The sequence below is a fragment of the Crotalus tigris genome, unplaced genomic scaffold (assembly GCF_016545835.1).
Source record: "Crotalus tigris isolate CLP2741 ecotype Arizona unplaced genomic scaffold, ASM1654583v1 scf7180000017568.12009008, whole genome shotgun sequence".
NCBI lineage: Eukaryota > Metazoa > Chordata > Lepidosauria > Squamata > Viperidae > Crotalus > Crotalus tigris.
The window spans coordinates 3,185,925-3,209,795 of NW_024096478.1; the positions used below are offsets into that span (position 1 = coordinate 3,185,925).

A 23,871-nucleotide genomic window follows, 5' to 3' on the forward strand; every position below is an offset into this window, starting at 1 on the left:
CACCTGAAATTTTCATCTTTCAGTTGATCTTTCAGTGATCTTTCAGTTCCAACTCTTAGATATTCTTGTGTAACAAGTTCATATAAAAGATATAGGAACTGACTTCACATATTGCTTGTGGTAGGGTAAAGTGTTGACATTTTACATGCCATCACCATATCAGGTTATGGTCTTTTGATTTTCACTAGCGGTCAGCGGAACAAAAGAACTAATCCCCCAAACAAGAAGGCTTCGGTATTTCCTACTAACTACATTTTTTGTTCTTAGAAAGTGTTTTTTTATTCAGAATTTCTTTTCCAGTGAACCTTTTAACAAATGTAAAACTGTGTACTTTCAGTTAGACTTAAAAATTAAACAGTGGTTTCTATTTACTGATTTTTTTTATTAATCAGCTCAGATGTATGCATGCAGAAAGTTTTATTATGCTATGTCAACATAATCAGGTGGATTTTTTTTCAGACTTGTAACATTTTATCGAGAAAAAAAATATATTGAAATTTTCCAATAAGAATGGAGCAGGAGAAGCTGCTTGATTTGAGTTTTGCTGTTCTGGGAAAAGATGGGGAGAGATATTTCTGCTTATTTGTTAACTCATCCTTTGTCTTGAAGATAATTCAGAGTTGAATCTGAGACCACTCATACTGTATGTACTAATAGGGTTGCTTGGAATTTTTCATTTTTTGACATCTTTGGTGAAAACCCAAGACTTATATTTTCCAGTACAAATACTTTCAAAATGTGATTGTGGCATCATTTTATTATTAGATCACTAGAGAACAAAACCTGCAATAATTTCTATTCCAATGAAGTCATATTTAAAAATATGGTTTAATTAATTATTTTTACAATCTATTTCTTTCCCACTACACATGTTTGTTTATACATGAGCAGTTCCAATTTTCTTTATATGCAAACTTAGAAATAAATAATCTACTAAAGCTGACAGTAAGAATAAGACAGGTATGATGAAAAAAGTGTAATTGATGGTTAATAACTTTGAATCTGATAATTGTGATTTTTCAGTTAATTATGGCAAAGCATAGAATGTGGAAATCTGATAATTGTGATTTTTCAGTGAATTATGTCAAAGCATAGAACTTGGAGTCGGGGAAAAGTTTAATTCTAATTTCACCAAATACAGAAATTATCTATACTGGGTGAACTGCTTCAAATCCCCTATATAAGTTGTGATCCTTGACTTTAGTATATGTTTCTCGAGGGTGACTTCAGTATGATCTGCCTTATAGTGTCAGACGAAATGCTACTTTCTATTAAGCTATTTATTAATGAATACTATTTACTATTATTACTATTTACTATTAAGCTATTTAGATGAAAAGATGTTCAGGACACAGCAACTACCACAAGAATTAACAGGAGGGTTAACTGTTTTGCTTCTTCAATACTTCTTTGGCAGTATTATTAAGTTTATTGTTATGCAATCAAATTACTGTATTATTTATTTAACTTAAATTTATTTATGAATGTATTTTTGTGTTATGTTTCTGACTTGTAATTGGTCACAGGATTTTTAGGATAGTGGACGAGCTGTAATATTTTAAATAAATAGTCTAGTTGTTAAAATGGCTTTATTATGAAGGAAATCCTGAAAGCCCTATTGGTACATAATACCACAAAAACATGTCAGTTATTGACTGAGCTGAAGACTGCATATAAACTGCATATAAAAAAAGTTGGGAATGGCAGATGAACTCTACTAAGATTATAACTTAGATAGATTTCTGCCCAATTTTCTTCTAGTGGGGAGAATACATTGGAAATAGCTGTGCACTGAATCAAACTTTTATTAGCCTATTGGATTTAGTATTCTCTACATAAACTGGCAATAGCACTCCAGAATGTCAACCCAAGATTTTTCCCAGCCCTATCTGAGGATGCTAGGGCTAAATCTGGGAACATCTGAATGTAGAGCAGATGCTGTGACTCTTATTTCCTTCTTTGTTATGTCCCAGCTTTTCACTAGATACTCAGTCTCCATCTATCCTTCTTCTAGCTCCCATCACTATGCCTCATGAAGACAAGTCAATTGAAAGGCATCTCCTGTTAGGAAAGGCATGCTTGACTGATTGGCATTCTTTCCAGCATTTACAAAATCAACTACCTACCCTCCAGTTAATTCATACGTATTACTTAAGTATAATTCTATGCACTTGTGACTTATTGAGCCAAGTGGAGTTATATATTTAAGAATAGTATTCTTGAATTTGGCTACAGAGCCAGTCCAAGATACTCTGCCACTGAAGGTAAGATTATGACCGTTCAGTGCCATGTACAGAATGGAATTGGATCAGTAGCTGAATTTCAATGCTGGAGATGTGTCAGTATCTTCCATTGTAGGTAAAGGCAATATCCTAGTTTAGAGAGTGTATGATGACAGAGTTCCCAGCTTAATTTGCATGAAAGGAGAAAGGCTCAACATGTACAGAGTAAGACTATTGGCTGAGGAACTTGCTTCCTTCTGTGTACTTGTTGGAGGGCCAGCTTTGTATGCTCTGATAGTAGCAGTGCTTTTCAACAAATAGTGCAACTTTGATGAATTAAAGAGTTTGGAAAAGGAATTAAAACATACTGAGAATAAGCGGAATATGTTGACTATAGATGGAGGAGAAAAGAATAAACTGGAGACTTTGATAGAATCCATTACCTAAGTTATCAGTTAAAAATGCTTTAACTAAGTGGATTAAAGCATTAAATCATATAAAATAAAGCACTATGTAAAATCAAGATGGAAGCTCCAACACAAAAATGTGCCTAAGACCAAGAATTTTTAAAAAGCCAACTGCAATGAAACCATAGCTGTCCATTTGCTTTTATTAAAAGAGAAAGTAAATCTGATAATTTTATTCAAAAATAAAAACCACTTTTGATACAACTATGACCTGGATGCCAGAATCTTCATAGATATTTAAATCTGAGAACGTTAAATAAAAGAATTCGGTATCTTTTCCAATTTCTATTAATTCAAAAACACCTTATTTGTTTGTTTGTTTATTTGTCAAGTTTATATAGCCATCCAGCTCATCAACAAATGACTTTGGATTGCATACAACAAGACAAAATTATCTTGAATTTGGCCAGAGAACTAGTCCAACTATTAACTATTATTAAGTATTTTAAGGCAATAATGTTGTCATTTTCTGAATCCTATAAGAAATTGAGAATCTGCTTGGACTAAGTGTTAAGAAACTGGGAGACTATGAGTTCTAATCCCACATTAGACACAAAGCCAGTAAGATAATCTTGGGCCAGTCCCTCTCTCTCAGCTGCAGGAAGCAGGCAATGGCAACCACTTCTGAAAACCTTGAGAAGAAAACTGCAAGGACCTGTCTAGGCAGTTCCCAGAAGTCAGTATTGACTTGAAGGGTAAAATGTATTTATTTATATAAATTTTAATCTAAATGCTATAACGTTTAAACTATTGAGTTGCCTTTTAATTATCTGAATCTGAGAGAAACATTACAAATATATTATAACAGCTGAAAGCACCATGATCAGAAGAGTTTCAAGGGCTTGTGAATATTATTTGTTTGTTTGTTTGTTTGTTTATTTGCTGCCCATCTCAAAATGAACTAATTCTGGGCATCCTCCAGCATTAAAATATTAAAATCCTTACAAATAAATATCTCTAAAACAGTAAAAATAAAAAACTTGAATAGAATTGTCCCCTCCCTAACATCTCCTTGCAATAAACCAGAGGTTCAGTTAAATGAAAAGTGATCAACTGACATAGCTTCTTCTCCTGAGCTCCTCCCCATTTCCTTGCCACAACCGAGTTGTATTGTCAGTACATAATTTAGACAAGAACAGTCTTATCCTGTGTGTTCTGTTAATATGTCGAAGTTTACCTCAGGCAGCACAATCTCTTGGCCATGCAGAAGAACTTTGCTGCCTTATGAAATGTAACTGTGTGGCATTTTTTTTAAAAAAATATTTCTAATTAATAATTTAAATCAGCTGTGGTTCTCTAGATGTTGACCAATTGTAAATCCAAGCATTGTTACTTCCTCAGAGGTTGGTGACTGGAACTGAACAGTAGTTTTAGAAACCATGAGTTCTCCAATTCTTCAGGTTTTGAAAATGATTAATCAGCTTCCATAGTTTAATTGTGCCCGTGTGTGTATATATATTTGCATTATATAGATACTATAACTTGTGTTATATAGATACTGTACATACTCTTACATATGTATATATGTATATGTTAGATTTTTGGTAAAAATCTATGGTGTTTGATACAGAATTTAGAGTAGCATGTTTGGACTTTGTCATATCTTTTTTCTCATGCTTTACCTGTTAGATTTCTCTAATATACAACTGCTGTTTAATGTTTTCCTGACTAAATGCCTGGGCTCAATAGCATAGTAAATCCAGTAATCTGAAACTAGAATTTGGCTCTTGCTGGGCATACTTGCTCTTCTGCTATCCATAATACCACAAATCAGATTTGCTTTTAAATTTATATTATAAATCAACCTTGCTTTCAACTGAGATATGATGAGGATCTTCACTAATTAACCTTACAATTAATAACAATGAATAAAATATATGAAGATTAGTACTATTGGAATAAAATGAAGAGATTAAAAAAAGTCGTATAAAGTTACAAGTTGAAATATATTTTGATATCTGATGATTTCTTTCTTGAACCCTGGATATATTGCTGTTAAAATTGGATTGGTAAATGGGTAACTGATATGGTTTTGCAAATACTTTTTCCAGATGTGTGACTTCAACATGGTTTCCTCAAACTCATATATAAATTCTCTATTTTAAAAGACTTTATTGAGGTTTGCAAATCTCACCTACATTTAGCTGAACCAAATGTCTCCAGATTCACCTTTAAGTTGAAGGCTGCCATTGAATATCTTCCTTTCCCCCCCACAAAATTGTGTTTGCTTACCAGTGAGTTCGGTAATCACAACATGGATATCTTGGAATTCATTCTACATGATATATATGTGCAATTTTCATGTAATGAAGTGGTTGATTAATATTCATGGAGTTGAGTGATTGATTAATAAAAGTTTGTACCACTTGCCTGTGTGAATTTATCTGCCGTTGGCCCCCCCCCCCAAAAAAATTGGATATGAGATTTTTACCATTAGTGGCAGGCAAAAAAGGGGCAAGAGCTGCTGCAATCATTTCTATATCATTTATTATTTATTAAGCACATTTCTACCGCACCACAGTCAAAATGATTGTTGGCAGTTTACACAGAATACAAATAGGACAATTTAAAACATCGATGGTCAATTTAAAACTATTCAGAAACTTTCCCTCTGGCACACAAGAGGTAGAACTGCTTTATATGCTGTATATATATTTTCTGATCACTGATAAGGTTATTTTTATACAACTTACAGTGTTTGCAAAGTTTTATTACTTAAAGTAGCATCAAGGCTTTGGAGGGGATCCTGCCAAAAGGATTTCAGATGGATTGTTGTGGATGCTTATTTTTGTTTTTTGTTTTGCTTATCATGAGGGATAACTTCTCCTGTCCCAAAACTGTATGCCCGACAGCAGAAAAATTTAAATAGGCAGATTGTGCAAATGTTGATTTTGACTCTTTTCCTCCCCTTCCTTCTTTTTATCTCTGTTTTATTTGCTGGTTAAAGGCCACAAAAATTGATCTACATTGGAAACTGAACAAATTACTGCAATAATAAGAGCAATCAGCCAAAGAGAACACTAAAAAGCGATACAAATGAAAGATGGCATCATAATACATAAGCTAGAGGAAAGCTCCCTGAATTGTTCCATTAGCAACAATTTCCATTAGCAGCAATTTCCAAAATATGGATTATTAGTAGAAACACTCAAGTTATACCTGACTTATCACATTGCAGTCCATGACTGGGTCTTCATACATCACTAAACTATAATGTTCTTAATGAAGATATATTGGAAAAGTCACAGTTGGCTATGTTCAACTAAGACGTTTAGTCAGAAATCATAATTCACACAGTTAATCACAGCATGTCTTAATATGATGCATGAAATAGTGATTTGTGAATACAATTTGTGGTTTAGCAGATGGTGTGAAGCAAGCGCATGCATACTTTCCTGCATCACCACAGCTCCTTTCTATTAGAGAAGATCATGTCTGCCAACAGAATAATGAAGCTAACTATGGCCAAATGCGACTCGAAGTTCATATAATCTAAGTATTTCATTTGAACATAGCAATACATATATAATTCAGATTACAACATACTTTAGAAGCCAAGAACCAGTATAAAAATATTAGGAGTGCAGAAAGTGGCCATCATCCATCTAATCTTTTGCAGTGATCTGGCAATATCTTCCCAGAATTTGGGGTAGAAGGTTGGTTTTATTTTTATTTTATTTTATACATTTACTACTTAATCCTTTTGAGTACAATCTTCTACAGATGGAAACTAATCAAGGAGAGAAGCAATCTAGAACTAAGGAGAAATTTCCTGATAGTTAGAACAATTAACCAGTGGAACAACCAGCTTCCAGAAGCGGTGAATGCTCCAGCACTGGAAGTTTTTAAGAAGAGACTGGACAGCCATTTGTCTGAATTGATATAGGGTTTCCTGCCTGAGCAGGGGTTTGGACTAGATGATCTCCAACATCCCTTCCAACTTTATTATTATTATTATTATTATTATTATTATTATTATTACTCTAGTGCAGAGCATAAGCAGTCACGCTGCTCTATAGGCCCCCCCCCCTTTTAAAAAATATTCAAATAGTCAAATTTCAGGCATCTAACTTTCTTCCAAGCTCCATTTCTAATATCACATTTAGGGTGTTTAATGCTTTTTCTTCATACTATGACCTACCAAAGGTTTTTTGTTGGTGTGTAGGTGGTAAAGAAGGTGCCATTCAAAGTAACGGGGCTACACTATAATACTAGTAGAATAAGGCAATCTTTGTCTCCATGAGTAAATAAAAGGTCCTTTTTATTTAGGAAGACTTATGGATAGAAGGAACTTTTCCCCTCTTGAGCAAACAATTTATCATCTGCAGTCATATGCAAAGCTGAGACCATATTAATTATATTTATACTTAAAGTGCCCTGAAGTTCCAGTATTGCTTCCAAGTGCTGTAATAGACATTTCCACAGCCAAGATAGAAAGGACAATGAATCAAAACGTCATAGTGAAAAGCATTTAACTTGATTATGAAAAAATACCTCATGAAATAGGTACTGGGTATTAAATAAGAAGAAAAGGAAGCAAATATGAAATCTATGTTTCAATTGTGTCTTATTATACTTAGGTTTTGTGCTCTAACTTCAGATATTCCAGGAAAGTATTAGTTTAGTGTACTTTCTTTTCAATATACCGTATTAATTAAGAAAGGTTTTTATCCAGTTCAATTCTACATAGAGCAGGTAAGATTTATTTCAATACTTTTTTTGAAGTTGCACCTGCCAGCTTTATCTCTAATGCTATGAAGATATCCAAATGTCATAAAAAGGAAGAATATTTAGTAACTGAAATTTATCAGGATAGCTGTTTTGTCAGTGGCAGGAGCATGTGAAGGGCAACAGTTAAATGAATATGGTTAATCTAAGAAATATTTTATTGAGTAAAATCTGTGTTCCTTTCTATCTTATTTAACAATGTTTCCTTCATTTATATTATATTGATGATTACCAAGGTTAGTGTCAAATTTGTGATGTTCAAAAGCTTATTTCTGATAGCAGCTATGCTGTTTTTCTTTTCTTTTTTGCATGATCCACAGGAGGGAGAAAATAGCTGTGCTCTTAGTCCGTTCTTCTAAAGAATGATGTGAATACAGAACTTGTAGCCAAGTACAACATGGGCGCTAACACCTCTAGCAAGTCACCAATATATGATGAGAATGAAGATGGTAAGATGAAGATTACTTTGTTTAAAATGCATTGCTAAGTTAAACTGGATGTCAGCCACTATAGTCTGTTGACATACTGTATGAGGATAATGGAATCTATAATCTAATACAAAGATTGGAAAATACTTATTTAGGTGCTGTAATGGAACTATATCTATGACATTCTTTATTACAACGGCCACTGCAATAGTTATGGAGCAAAATGAGGTGTTTTGATTTCATTGGGTTTGCTCTCTTCTGTTTCTTTGTTGTTGTTAATTCCCTGTCTGCGTAGGGTCAACTGAGGATCTGGGACAGATCTGAAAGTGGTAATTTGATTTGCTATCTGATACAGCAAAACTGCAGACAGGAACTGAATCTCCGATGAACTGTTGTAGGATATTGGGACTAAAATTTTCCTATTTTGTATATGAGAATTATTCTATTACTTGTTAATGAATTGTGAATATAATCAATTATAAATTAATACTATGTCTTCAATTTCTGCTTTTGAAATTGTGAAGGCTCCTTTTTTGCATACGTTTTCAGAAACACAATAACGGAATCATGGCTGACAATATATGAAATATGCAATATCACAGTTTAAAAGTTTATTGAGAAAGATCTTGGATGCTGTTTTCTTGGCCTCTCTTATCCCCAGGGATCTTTCCAACAATACTAGTAGTATATGACTGCTTCCTACAGAGCTTCATTATACTAGACAACACACTGTAGGCATCTGACAAAGAGCAGTAGTTGTTATTCTTCCTACAGTGCATGATCCAAAGACATCAAGACATTTCTCCATTCTGGAATAATATTGGGAACATGCAACTGTGAACAGGAATTTTTTATTGGAAATTTTATATAAAAACAGCATCCTGATATTTATTAATCATTCTTATTTATAGTGTACTTATATTCATTATGGTTTATATCCAGATATAGCCTTATTTAGAGGAAATGCATGGAAATAAATTGGATTAAGTACTTCTGATTTCAGTGGATCTACTTGAACTATGATTACATCTGGTTACAACTTAATATTTGCCTATTCCATATCCACTATGAAAAACAGCCTAAAAACAAAACTAATTCTGACCACAAACAACGATTTGCCTTGAGCAAGTTGAGAAGCTATTTGAAAAGGAACTGGTTCTGTTTAACACTCCCCTCCTTATTGGATATAGGAATTAAGTCAAATATGATAAATAGAGATGGTTGAGATCTTCCCAAAGTTCTCAGGGGAAAAATGTCTGAACACATAATTTTCTAAGGTAGTCAAAGAGCATAGGAACTCTTTTTGTCATTCCCATGGAGTTCAGAAAAAATATTCTGCAGGATTGAAATTGAGGAGTGGGACCAAAATCCTTGTAAGGATCATTTATCTTTGAGAGAACTTAAAAATGAGTTATACAGGTTTTCTATCCGTTCCCAAGATGGTTTAATTAAAGTTTGATAATATTAATAATGAGGGTAGATTATAAGCTATTGAATTAATGCCAAATACTGGAACTCTTGACTTGTTTCACTAAGTTTTGTATTCATTTTTAAGCCCGTCATCTAAAAACTGGATATAAACAGATTGGAACGTTGAAGACCATGATGATCATGAATATACAGCTGCAATAACCAAATTAACTCACGGAAAAATACATCTGATTAAAGATGGAGATAGGCAGCAATATATTTAGATACAATCCAGAGCTATCACTGAATAAAGTCAGGATAAGACAGATGCTCCTTTTTGCTCTGGAAACTTCTTCTGTTGACACAATTTTTTTACAGGAAACATTTTCCTATATAAACTATTGATAATAGTTTATTTTGCTTAGAAAAGTATTGATTTTGTATGCGATAGTTACAGAACTCCAACCATTAACTCTAATGTTTAATCCTTCAAATCAGATTATGAACTTTCTGTTTGTGGAATTTTTCCTCCCTTCCCTCCCTTCTCAGGAGTTCTTCATATAACTTTCAAAAAAGAGGCATTTAAAATGTTTCTGTTGAGGAGTTTTAATCTCAGTACAAGTTCTGGCTCTGTAGGATCCTTCTTTCTGCCAACAATGGTGCAATGATAGATCTAACTAATTTTCACGCCTGGACTGCAGCTTTGCCCCTTTTCTCTTTTAAAGAGAGTAATAGCCCGTGAGAGCCCAGTTTACTTGTGAGTGAGCAGGAACATAATTTTGTGGTAGCAGCTCAGGGAATCTGACGGTTGACACATATGAAAGTTATTGTAACAGACCTTGTTACACACCGCTCTCTGTTTCTAAACTTGCCTGTTCTGTTCTTCTCAGTTTATGCTCTGCTGTCATGTGTTTTAATGGTTGCATGTTCTTCATGACTCCTATATCAGGGCTTCTTGGTTCCATAATTTCCTCTTTTGCTACATAATTAGCTGTATTCTTATCCAAATATGGATCAAAAGGCACTCAAGTGTAAGATAGCTCACAACCTAGATTCTTTTCGAATCTCAGGATTTTATTTACAATGGATCTACTCCGGTTTTCATACAGATGTTTCAACCTTGTGTGTTAGTAATTGGACTTGTTCCCAAAATATTATTAACTGGAAACTGGGACTTGGGGGGGGGGATTGTTAGCATGTTATTAGAAAATTAAAATGGCTTTAAGTTTCAAGTCATGTTTAGGTTTTAACCACCTCTATCAAATTAATTGTAGCATGGGAACACTTAATCTAAGTCAATGTATGCACTTTGCATCCTCAGTTCTTCAAGAAAAAGCTAGGTGATTTCATGCCATTACCAGTGCTGAGTTGAGTTTGATAATTAGCTGTAATGGAATTTCTGTGTTGGCAAGGAGTTGATTAGATGACTTCAAAAATTCAATGATTTAAGATGCGAGGGATTTGAGGAAAATTATTCTGGCAGAAATCTGAGGGTTATTACATGTATGATGAATGTCCTTTGTTGACTTGATACAAATATATCGTCAATGCAGTACCACATATAATGAATGGTTTGTCTGTTGAGCAAACTAATGATCAAACCTCCTCACTAGTGATTAAACCCTACTAAACGTTTGGAAGACAAAATACACATATGCAAATGTGCAGGAGTATTTACTATTTTGAAAGTAATGTCTGGCTAAAACCTGCCATACAATCAAGGAATATTAAACCAGTAAAGTCTTACACATCATGGAGTTGCCTATGGGAATGGGATAAAGCTAGTGAATTATTTTAACCTTCCAATATGTGGACTGTTGCATTGCACATCAATCGCCATTTCTGCATCATTTTTTAAATCGGCCTCAATGCATTGCAATAGCTCAACTTTCAGGTGATAAAAGCATACATTTTCATAATTAAGTCCTCTAGGTCCAACAGGACCATAACTGGTGCATGGACTATTTGAACTAAAGTGGAGTGATAACTTGGCCTTTACTTTCCAATGGTCTCTACCTGCTAATCAAACAACAGTAGTGAGTCCAGGAGAATCTTCAAGTTGCAGGCTTGGACTGTCAAAGGAAGAGGGACCATTTGTTCAACCACCTATCCTTCAGCACAATTGGAAATAACCTCTTAAGGAAGGAAGGAAGGAAGGAAGGAAGGAAGGAAGGAAGGAAGGAAGGAAGGAAGGAAGGAAGGAACATTAAATCCACCCCAGGCAGATATGAGTGATCCACAAGAATACCATGGATTGTCATGGTATTAAACACTGCTAAAAGTTCCAGCAAAACCAGAAAGGCTGAACTCAGAACCTGATGTAAGTAACATACAGCCCGTGGCCTGAATTCTGAATAAAAGGGATCCATGATATTGCTTGAATGTCCAATAATATGCATTATGTTCTTTAATTTCGTACATAGTCCTGTTCTGAGTCCTACCAATTGCCACCCCCTGAATCTAGGGCCAATTTTCTTTCGTTTAAGGATCCTTTGATCCTTGTTTCTTCATTTCAGGGGTCTACCTGCTGGCACACGTTCTTTGATGATTAGGTTGTTTGTGTACTTAGTAGATTTATAGTGATGCCCTCTGAATGTCACCATTTCCTTTATTGCAAATCATGGCACTGGACCCTGTAATAAATGCTGAGCAAGTGCATGGACAACAATTACTCCATATTTGGCTAGAATAACTGTTGGCTACATTTCAAAATTAATAATGCTGTTGTTTAGAAAATATATTTTATGTGTGTCTGCATTTACGGTAAGTAATTGAAAAATATAATGGGGCAAAACTCCCTTGAAATTTTCCTGGATGCTAACAAATTATATTCTTATAGATACAATCATTTCACACTGACATCTCCTATAAATAGTCTCTGAGGTGTGTCACCAGTATTTGGATAGTATTATTTCTCAGAGTGGAGGATTTGAGGAGGAAATTCTGTAATTTCTGGTATATTATCTTTGCCTCAGTCATTTGTTAAAGTAAATTGAAATTGGTTGCCACCAATTTGATGCCATGATTTATGGCAGGGGTGTCAAACTGCCGGCCCATAGGCCGGTTGCATCATACAGAGGCCGTGCCCACCCCAGCTCCAGCACTGCAAAAAAAGTTGCGATACGTCACGACACGTCACATGATGTGGCGAGTTTGACACCCATGATTTATGGGAATTACATTCCCAACTTCCTTGGATGGCACTAGGTCGGAAAAACTAATTTAAAAATTTGTTTTGTGCATAAATGCTGAAGAAATAACCACCCCCCCCTGCAATAAATACCAGCTGGATATATTCAAAATAGTTAAAACAACTGAAAGGTGATTGAAAGATCAGATGATTCTCTTGGCAAATAAATATATTTCTTTTAACTTGCTGACTCAATATATGTTAGTAGTTTTTGAAATAATACAACTCTTTTCCCCATCAAAAATGTATAAGAGAATTTATTTATTTTGTTTATATCATGCCTTTATATTTTTTACAAATAACTCAAGGCAGTAAACATATATAATACACTTTCCTCCTCCTATTTCTCTACAATAACAATGCTGCAAATTGGTTGGGCTGAGACAGAGTGACTGGCTCAAGGTTACCCAGCTGGCTTTCATGGCTCATGATCTCATTGGTTGTTAAACTTGTGCCTTACCCCACAAAACCAAACTGGTTCTAGACTTACATAGAGGTAAGGAACAAACAGAATACCTTGAGATTACTTCTGTTGAAGGAAAAATTTTCATCATGGTTCAATCCAAGCTGGGAATAAACAACATGGCGGCTGCTTTAGAAAGAAGGTTGCAGTTTATTGAAGAAGAGAGCCAGACAGAAAGATGGCTCTGGAAGAAAAGAGAGAGAGCACATGTAGAGAGTGGGTTTTTATACCCTATAGGGCTTTTGAGGTTGTTTCCTCTTTCTGTTTGAGGCTTTGTATTTCCTGTATCATGTATTCTGACCTAAGTCTGGGTGTGCCCTTTGGTATCTGTGGGTTAATCCTATTATGTCCCAAAGGTCATATCCTGCTTCCCTGGGACTGGGGCTGATGATTCTTAGATTTTTGGTGTGAGGAATTGTTGATTCTAGGGATCTTTTTTCCTAATCCCAGCTTCCTGACTCCAATCTTTCTGACAAGATTATCTGCATTTTTGCAGACTTGGTTTCTGTTTGGGACAGAGAGACTTGGGGTTGGTTTCTGCTTTTAAAATCCTTTAGGGAAATATATTCTGCCTTTTAAATATTTCCAAAAATATTTCTTTCTGTGGTGGGGGGGACTGACTTTCCACACTTCTCTTTCAGAACCCTCTTTGGAAAACATTTTGGTCCATTTCAAATATATTGAAGCAAACAATTGATATATTGATATATTGAAGCAAACAATTCAGTGCAGTGAGATAGGAGGGAATAGCCTTATTTTATGTGGAACTAAACCTGATGAAGGAGATCAAAATCAGGAGTATTCTATCTGGCTGCTTAATGTGATGGTTTGTCACCTGATCACCACAGGACTGAAAGCTCTATTTAGTCAACCTAAGTATTTGCTGCCATTGCACAACACTTCAGATCTGAAAGCAAAAGGAACCATGAACATAGCCTCCAGTTGCAACTCCTGAAAGCAAATGTACCTTTTCTGGAATTGTACCTATAAGTTCCAAAGCATTTTTCTGCCCTTGAATCCCAATCATTGAACAGCTCTCCAATAATGTGGAGAGAAGACCATCAGGTCCTTCTGTCTGAAACTGCTGTGATGTTTCAGGAACTAAGATGTTCTGACCAAGAAGTTTCCATGGAGTGGTAGTCTGTTGAATTGAAAAAAAAAAAACAAAACCTCAAGCACCACTTCATATGTGTGCAGGGCTTCTAAGTCTCTTCTTCAGGCTTGTGGAATCATTTGGTATGAGCAATGCGATGCCATGAGATAAATCCATACTGTTGGATGCAACAGTGATGAAGAGGAAAAAAAACCATTTTAAATATTTCGTATGTAACCAACCATTTTCTGCCTTATTTGATTTGTTACCCCATAGAGCAACAGCATCAAGAGTAACCTCCTGTTTACAATTAGGAGAGATCTTTTCCAATGAAAAGTTTTTAACTTTTAAAAACAGATGAAGATTCTCCCTAAGAATAAAGCCACTTTTAACAGTTCTGCTGATAAGTAGCACTCTTATGATGCTGGCAAGTGATTGTTTACTGATCAGTGGAAGCAGCTGTTGGTCAGGGATACTTAATTGTGGGAAAAAAAGAGGAGTAATAATTGCCAGTTGCGGTTTCACAAATTTCAAGCCCTAAAACATTCTTGATTCTTGACCCTGCTCTTCATATTTTCAGAATTCTTGGCACAGATGGTTTTACAACAGTCATCCATTCTTAATTTGATAGATCTTGCCTCACTTTTGTATTCAGTTCAGTCTTTCCTACACTGTTTTTTTTAAACTGATTATCATGTTCCTCTGCAAACTTTCCTCATTGGTCCATCTGCCTGAACTTTACTGCTAATCCAGAGATCAGTGGCATAGGCATAATTCATTTATATCAGACATGTCAAATACAAGGCCGGGGGGGGGGCAGATGCAGCCCGCGAAGTGGTTTCATATGGCCCGTGAAGCCATCCTGGAAACAGTGAGGGAACAGCCCCCACTGCCTTGGCCCTGGCCCAGGCTGGCCAGGAGCCAATATACAATTTTGTGGTGGCCATCTATGCTGAAACACATTCAGTCTTAGCTCCACAAGGCCATCTAGAAACAGCAAGGAACCAGCCCCTGCTGTGTCGGCCCCATCCCCTGGGTGCACGCTGGGGAGGTGTCATGGAATGAAGAAATGGGACCATGCCCAGTCCCACCACCTTCTTCCAGAGACCCTCAGATCTGTCCCACTCTGCCCAGGCCCCCACAGACAACCTTGACACGAATGATGTAGAGCTGGCCATGCCCACCCAGTAGGCCACACCCACTCCATCCACGCCCACCCAGTAGGCCTCACCCACCCTGGCCACACCCATCTGCCCCCCAAAGGCAACTGCAATGCTGATGCAGCCCTCAATGAAATTGAGTTTGACACCCCTGATTTATATTATGGAATTCTGGCCTTTGTCAATAATGGCTCATAACAGGTAGTTACCATGATTGTCAAGCACCATTAATTTATTCTGCAATGTTTCTGCTCAAAAAGGAAGCAACTCAACCCAATTTTAATGTGTGAAGGTGATCTCTGGTGAATCTGATAATACTGAACCTTGGCACCGACAGAAAGTACCTAATGTTATTTATTACTCAAAGGAATAGGCTACATAATTTCTCTTTTCGAATACTACAGAATTTTTCATTAGTAGCAAGTAATGTGCAAATTGTTTAAATGAAAGAGGTGCTTCATAAATGTCCTTGTTCATCCCAAATTACCTCATCTGAAGATTTGCATAGTCATCATAGCTTGATTCTCTTATAAATACAATCTAAATAAGAGATATTACCTCATAAGTGGTGATTTAGCATCAGGATAGTCTTCTTTCTGCCACAAGTCTATAATAAGAAATGTGTCCATTGCTCTTCCGAGCCTTAAGCATATCGCAGAGAGCACCAAAGGAGAAAGCAAGTATATGTCACCTCTAATAGAGATGAGCAGCACATAAAATAAACAAATAAATAAGTCACACCCATTCCTCAAGACCTGTAGCTTCTGTCCCAAACAGCTGCAGACTCAATTTACGCTATGTAGGATGATCATCTAATTTGATCATTTTACTTAGGAAATTCATTTTAGTAGTATTTAGTATTTCTATTTAGTAATAGAAATCCAATATAGTAATATTGATAGCATTTTTTTACCTGTTCTTTTTAAACATTTGATTTTATATATTCTTTTTGTATGCATTTACGTAGCAGTTAGAAAAATAGGAAAACAAAAAACTGAGTAGCATGTTAGTTGCCAACCTTTGTTTATATATAATATTGATAAGCCCTGCTCCTTTTTTTGTTACTATTAGTTCAACTAATGTATACTTTGTCGGACTCTAATAACCAAAAATATAGTGCTAATGGATGTTTGCATACAAGTTTTCTGTGGGATTTTTCAACACTTTTCTTCAGTGTTTTGGCATTGCAAATTACTTTCAGAAAGCATTTATCCTTTGTCATTCCTGGTAATAAGGTTAGAGTAAAGAGATCTATTATTTATGTCACATAGATATTGTGCGTTATCAGAGGCACATCTCTTCTGGAGATGGAAACTGACAAAGGAAAAGCTTAGTCAGAGATTCTAGAATTTAGTGATGGAACTTTCTGAACTCTACCTTTATGATTTGGTTTCCAACCAACTTTAATTATCAGCTTTTCAACAATATTACTTGCCTCTGTATTAGGAGATATTTGAAGTTATTGTGCCAGGTTTTGGAAGGGATGTTCAGTCAGTGAGCAATTTAAATCCATTCCCATCAAAGTTGTTATCACCAAGTAAAATAAGTTATATTTTGCATTTGTCTTAAAATCATTTAAATGGCATGTAATACACCATTTTAAAAATTCTTAATTTCTTTGGACAGCCTATGTTCTTCTTCCTCACTTTAATTTTTATAAAATGGAAGAGAAAATTATTTTCTCAAGATCATTCAAACTGGATTGCCTAAGATGGATTGGGAATAGTCAGAGCTCTAGATATCTACTGAAGACATGTAGTTTCAATTTCCCACTAAGTGAAGTTCACTGATGGGTTTAGTTCCTACCAGTTTTTATGAATTAAAAATGGGATGCTGCCATGGGCTCTCAATTGTAAACTTTTAGACAGAGTGTGATTAAACATACAGTGATATATTACTTTTTTAACCTTGCCAATTTCTCAAGGAGTGCAGAACGGTGTTCTGGGTATCTTACATGAAAAGTAGGCTTCAGCTTTCAATGAGTTGCCGGTTTAACATTTAAAAAGTTGAAATCACTGCATTTGTAGGATTTCTAGCATTTGGGAAATATTCTCACAATCATGGGAGGTAGATCGTTAGACTCATACATATCTCGAGATTATTTTTCAAAACTTAATGGCAAGCTGTAAAAACTTGTTGGAAAGGAGAATTAATTCGTTGTCATTCTTAAATCTAAGTAACAAGAAAATTGATTAAAAGTAAATGGTTTCAGGTCATCCCTAGACTAATGAAATAAGAAATACTTCCTTAATGGATTAAATTATTTCCATGCCAGCTGCTTATCTCTAAGTAGCTCTGCACAGTTCCAGCACAGCATAAATAGATAGGTGGGATGACCCATTAGCAAGATGGGGATATGTAGTTGATATTCAGTTTTAGAGGTCCCGATTGCTCCACCTTATCAGGAGCCCTCAAAGTACTTTAGATTTTTGTCTCGGTGGTTAATAGTGATTATATACTGTGCTCATATTGCTAATTTCTACAGGGCTAAAAGTGGTAAAAGATTATTTGAAATGTGACACACATTCTATTAATTGGTCTTTTTAATCAAGGAACAGCAATTAAGAAGGAAGTCTATGAATTACTTGCCAAAAGTAATTTATTTCAGTATTGGCAAGTCAAGCTTTTTTTCTTAGTTTAAACCTTTTTGTTTTCTTGTTAATTGAACCCAGTAATAATTAGGGTGAGGATATACTTAAAGAAGATTAATTAAAGTTCCACTTCAGTAAAATATTGCACATTTTCTTTATAGGAGTCCTTTTCACCATCTGCATAGCATTTTGGAATATGGTAAGAGGTTGAGGCTGAATTACAGTTTTGTCTAAAAAATCAGTTCTGTAATTATTGGTTCTAGGAACAAACAGCTGTTGAGATAAAGTGAGCTCTGGACTGTGGAATGGGGGTCAAATAGAAAGAAAGATAGACTAGGGCAACAGAGAAAGGGAAAGAATATATTTCTGGATGGAGGAGCTATCAAGCCTCTGAACTAGGAGCTGTCATGGGATATCTGAATGCCAAATGATAGAGTTTTGAGCCACAGCTCCCCAACCTCCAGGTGCCTTCCTCTCTTGCCACAGTGGTAACTTGCTAAAGGCTGGAGCTGTGTGCCAGCTATACATCAGCGCTCCTTGCAAGGAGATAAAAGCTAATGCAGGAGTTATTGTCATTCTTAACATTTGTCCTATTTGGTTGCGGAATCCACTTCTTTCAGATTGAGATCACAGAGCTCTTAGGGCAAAGCTTACTTGGTTTTTTTTTTTGCTGGATGCTGATGAGGCTAAGAACAAATGACTGATCACCCAATTGGGTTCTATGTTCAATGGAGAGCTAGAACTTAGATCTTATCACTCCTAGTCGAACACCTTAACCACTAGACCCTCCCTGGGTCACTAGAGGCTAGGTGAAGAGTAAGGAACTATTTCAGCCCATGGGTTGCTTTCCCTCATGAAGAATCTTTTCACATTCAAGGAATCTCTTTTGAGGCACGTATCTCTCCATTCATCAAGACATTCTTCATTCATCAGTTGAGCTAAGCTTGCTTTTTTCATATCATTAGCTTATGATATTTATCATCACATGCAGTCATTTATCTATATAATTATATTCTCCATTCATGAGTAGCCACATATACCCTTGTTGGATATCTTGAAAGCTCCTTTCTTGGGTGCTTTAGAAATTTGAGATGGTGTTGGATGGTGATATTGAGGTTATTTTATATTGCTTACTATGATTTTGGCAAACCACTAATTATTTTTTTCCCCATTTAGAGTTTGCTCCCCCCCCTCTTCCCTGTCTGCTCAGGTGTTTGGCAAAAAGTACTGTATTGAGCAAATGAAAAACAAAGGGTTCAAGGCCAAAGGGGGAGGCAGCTGAGAAAAGAGGCTGGAGATTTTCCAACCTTGATATAGAGTGACTTGTAATTAAATGCATAGTCAGAGCCAGAATAATTCTTCCTGTATTTCAGATAAGATTGAGGGAGTTATAAAATATCACCAAAGATTTGTGGGTTATTTATAACTTTGTCTTTCCCTTTTAAAAAATTTCAGTTCTTGAGGGGACATTTCCCTCTTCTCTTGTTTCGTTCAACTTTATATTCTTGAGGAAAGGAATTTTACATATATATTTTTAATTAACTTACTGTATTAGCGCTGTTGTCATATGAAATATCTACTGGAAGATCCTGCATGTTAGTATTCACAGTTAAATAAAAGATTACATTTCAGGGACTTTGCTCAAAGCTTCTTTGACTTAAATAATATCCAAATTATCATGAAAGTAAGGCCTACCAAAACACAGAATTTATATCCCATGGGTCAAGCTTATTGCATTCCTCTCAGCTTAGATTTTCACAAAGCTTAGAAGCAGCATGTTTAATGTATATATAATGTAATTAGATTCAAATCTGCATTGCGTATTCCCCCCCCACATGTATATTCTTCACAAAGGCCAAATACCTCACCACATGAAATTTATTTATTGTCTTAATGGGTTGAGCCTATAAAGTAAATCTAAGTAAAATATTTCCCAAAGTACAAATTTCATGTACAGAGAAATAAAGTGATCTGTACAAGCTTCATGTACAACCATCCTAAAATATTTCCCAAAGAAATATTTAAGATGGTTGTACATGGAGTTTGTGCAGATCGCTTTATTTCTTTGTACATGAAAATGTGAAACTGAAATTGGCCAGAAAACCTATTTACATTTCTTGATTCTCTGAACAAGCAGAATCCCCAACACAGAGCATGTATCTGTGTTATGTATCTGTGCCCTTCCAGATTCCGTTATCCATTTGATCCCTTTGTTGTGCAACTGACAATGCTACCATGACTATATTAGAAAAGGCAACTACTTCCTACCTAATAGCCACATTATTTATGAAATTCCAAAATGTGCCTTCTTTTCAAAAAAATCTAAAGAGTTAGCAAATGTCTTGATCAATCTCTGTCTAGATCAGTGGTTCTCAACCTTTCTAATGCCGTGACCCCATAATACAGTTCCCCATGTTGTGGTGACCCCCAAGTGGGTGTGGCCACCAATAAGAGGGAATAGGACAGCTAGGGAAAAGGGAAAAAATGGTGGACAGCGTGGGTTGGCGACCCCCGTGAAATGGTCGTTCGACCCCAAATGGGGTCCCGACCCACAGGTTGAGAACCACTGGTCTAGATATACCTGGATTTCAAAATTTGAAATGGGTGGTCAGTGTCTTCCTCAGTCTCAGATCCTGTACCAGAAGTCTGGGAGTTTGAGCATAGTAGCTTAGTTGTTCCTGCCACTGTACTCTTCTGGATGGATTGCTCTGATGGGATCTATTGGAACCACTCTCTCAGCTTAGGAATCATAGCTCTGAATGCTCCTACTGTCACTGGGACCACTTTAGCTTTTATTTCCATATCCTCTCTAGTTCCTCTTGATACTAGAGTCCTGGTACTTCTACTTTTTTTCATACTTCTTTCTGATGTTGCTATCACTTGGTACTGCTATATCTATTACAATCTATCTTCTGGTCCATATCTACTACCACAATGTCTGGTTGATTGGCCACTACCTGCCTGTCAGTGATGATGTGGAAATCCCACAGGATCTTAGCCCTTTTATTCTCTATGACCTTCTGTGGAATCTCCTCTTTGGACTTGGGAGAGTCTAACCCATACAACTGTGCAAATGTTCTTGTACACACATACACACTACTTGGTTTTGGGCCAGACAGTATATGCGTGCATTTTACAACCTGGCCCTATCTATTGGACTGTCTCTGAGGACTTCTGCACAGTCTGCACTTCAGGTTCTGTCTAGTGTGGTAGAATGCTAAACACATACACACACACAGACACACACACATGCCTAATGCAGAAGAACATTACTATTCACCAAAGAGAATTAGGACACTGTGTCTTCCTTCCTACACAAACCTTCTCTCAAGCTCAGTGTATAGTTAGATAATATTTATCTAGAACGTATTCCAGAATATATAGTGCTACAACTCTTGAAAATGACAATCACTTTCCTTTAAACAGTTTTCTCTAGAGATTTTGTATACAAGTAGGAAAACAATGATGGCATTATTTTTCCACAGTATGTACTCAGAGAAGGCACAGCTGCTGATTATGGAAAGTTTAAAAACAAAAGTTGTTTGCTGGAACATACTAGTTCCGTCCCCTAATTTGCCTGGATTAAGAAAAGTTCTCTTTCACCCAGGTTTATACAATATCTTTTCTTGATGGAATTTGTTAGAATTGCTAATATAATATGAAAATGAGTTCTTTGTACTTTGTTTTATTTCAGATACTGTGGTATAATGAAACCTGTTCCAATTATTAATGCATAATCAACACTATTCTTTCTCTAGATCCATTGAAACTGTTTACAATGAAGAATTTGAATTATACTATGTTATATTGCAGCAGAACATTTTTTCATAGAAAAAAGGTTCCTTCAAATAGAAAAATTCAAATGAAGAAAAATTGGAACATTTCTTTTTAATATGTAGAGATTTTTTTAAAACACTTTTTCATTTTTAAAATTTTTAAATTAAAATTAGCTGCAGTGATACAGCCTAGATATTATTTCACTGTGAACAAATTATTCAATCCTCAAATTTCTTGGATATAACTTGAAAAAGCCAAACAGGCTCAGTTGTGGTTAATACGTCAATGGATATTACCAGAAAATCTCAGAGTTATAGACCGGAAAGTTTTAAAAATAGTTGGAAGAAGGTATTATGAATATCCTATACATATGACTATTTTGTGTTTATACCATGACAGCAAATACTACTAAGACTGTATTTAATTTTTTGTTAGCAAATATGGAGTCTTAGTTCTGTTCTTTCTAAGTAAAATGCTTTTCTGATTTTGATAGCACACAAGGGTAGGGTTACTTGTTTGTATTGCAAATGTTGCTCCTTTTGATACAATCTTTGTGAGTAATACAGAAATTGAGATTTATAATTATTAGGTCAACACAGAAATGGGAAGAAATTTCTATCCCACTGTTCCCGTTGTGAAATGGGAACTATAACTGGTGGTAGTTGACTCCACATCTTTTGTGAAAAGGAAACAATTTAATTTTGTTTAAATCTGGAGGCCTTAACAATTAGTTATCTATCCTAACCAGGTGGGGACTGGAGCATCAGGGTGAGCAGGAATTATAGGACCTTGGCTAAGTCCAAGCAGCCAACTTCTCTGAAGTAATCTCTGCTAGTATTTTGCCATTTCCCAATCAATTTCCCATATTATGTATATTCCAAGGATGTGGCGATGGAGGGAGGAAGCAAGGTATAGTCCAGGGGTAGGCAACCTTGGCTTTTTTATGACTCATGGACTTCAACTCCCAGAATTCCTGAGCCAGCCAAGGTTGCCTATCCCTGGTATAGTCCAATTTCTTTTTTTTTATTGAAAAGTTTTATACAAGTTTTAACAATATCCCCCCTAGAATAACCCCCTCCCCCCTCCCCCCCTCACTTCCCAGAGCTGGTTACAGGGTTACAAATAAACAAGCAAATCCTAAATAAACTTATCCAACTATACAAATAACAAAATCAATGATGTGCTTTAACTCGAATACAAAACAAATTTAAGCAAATTTAAAAAAAAATAACAATATAATAAGGTGACCAACTTTTTTACAACAAAAAGGAGGACACGAATAAATTGAAGAAAAAAATATCGTAAATAAAAGAAACATTGTATTTATTGCAACAATAATACAGAATACACTATAATATGATCAATGCATAATAAAAACATTTGTAACAATAAAATTTTATATTGTAATTATGCTTACATGCCTATTAATTATTTAAATGAGTACTTTTCCACTGAATGAATATTTTTTGTCAATGTATCATCTTCTAACAATATATTGGAAATATCTGAACAAGAAATATCCTTCATATTGAATTTTACGGCAAGTGCTGCAGCTAGAGTATCAACATTCAATCTCAATTTCTCACTTGTCCAAAAATCTACACGGCTGGACTCCGTGGGGGTGGGTGGCGGAGGCAGGTGTTGTGAGCCAGGCGCTCCAGGATGGCCACGTAGATGAGCAGGGTGAGGTGGTGGCAGCGCAGGTCAGCACTGCCAGACCACCAGCTGGCGCAGCCCATGGAAGGTCAACTGCCCGCCGCGCACCTGCCCACAGCTGCCCCTCCAGCACCGCTGCCCTGCCATGGAGAGCCGGCCCCACGGCTCGCAAAGCACCAGCCGAGCCAGCTCTGGCCCTGAGCCGCCCCCCAGCACCACCGCCCACCCTGCGCATCCCCGTAGAGCCGGCCCCACAGGTCGCAAAGGCAAAGCACCAGCTGCGCCAGCTCCGGCCCTGCAGCCACCCCCCCCAGCTTACCCCAGCACCACCACCCACCATGTGCATCCCGTAGAGCCGGCCCCACGGCTTGCAAAGGCAAAGCACCAGCTGCTCCAGCTCCGGCCCTGCAGCTGTCCCCCCACCGCCCCCCAGCACCACTGCCCAACCTGCGCATCCCCGTAGAGCCAGCCCCGTGGCTCACAAAGCACCAGCCGCACTGGCTCTGGCCCTGTAGCCACCCCCCAGCACCACCGCCTACCCTGTGCATCTCCGTGTAGAACCGAACAGGGAAGATCAAGAGAAACTTACCGCTCCAGTCTCCTCCAGCTATCTGCAGAACTAAGTAAGAGATGGTGTAGTTGGGTAGCAGTGAGGGGTGCAAAGTTCCTGCAACGTGCACGTGCAA

The 23,871-nt window shown here is 36.5% G+C and overlaps 1 protein-coding gene across 2 annotated transcripts in view; it reads left to right on the forward strand.

Annotated features, from left to right (window-relative positions):
* The window catches only part of STK32A (serine/threonine kinase 32A), a 103,842-nt gene that overhangs the window by 2,083 nt on the left and 77,888 nt on the right, over nt 1-23,871 (forward strand). For both annotated transcript variants that reach the window (XM_039351940.1, XM_039351934.1), the window contains exon 2: nt 7,738-7,866. In XM_039351940.1, the coding sequence (XP_039207874.1) occupies nt 7,815-7,866 (52 nt within the window). In that variant the 5' untranslated portion in view covers nt 7,738-7,814. The remainder of the gene's footprint in view (nt 1-7,737; nt 7,867-23,871) is intronic.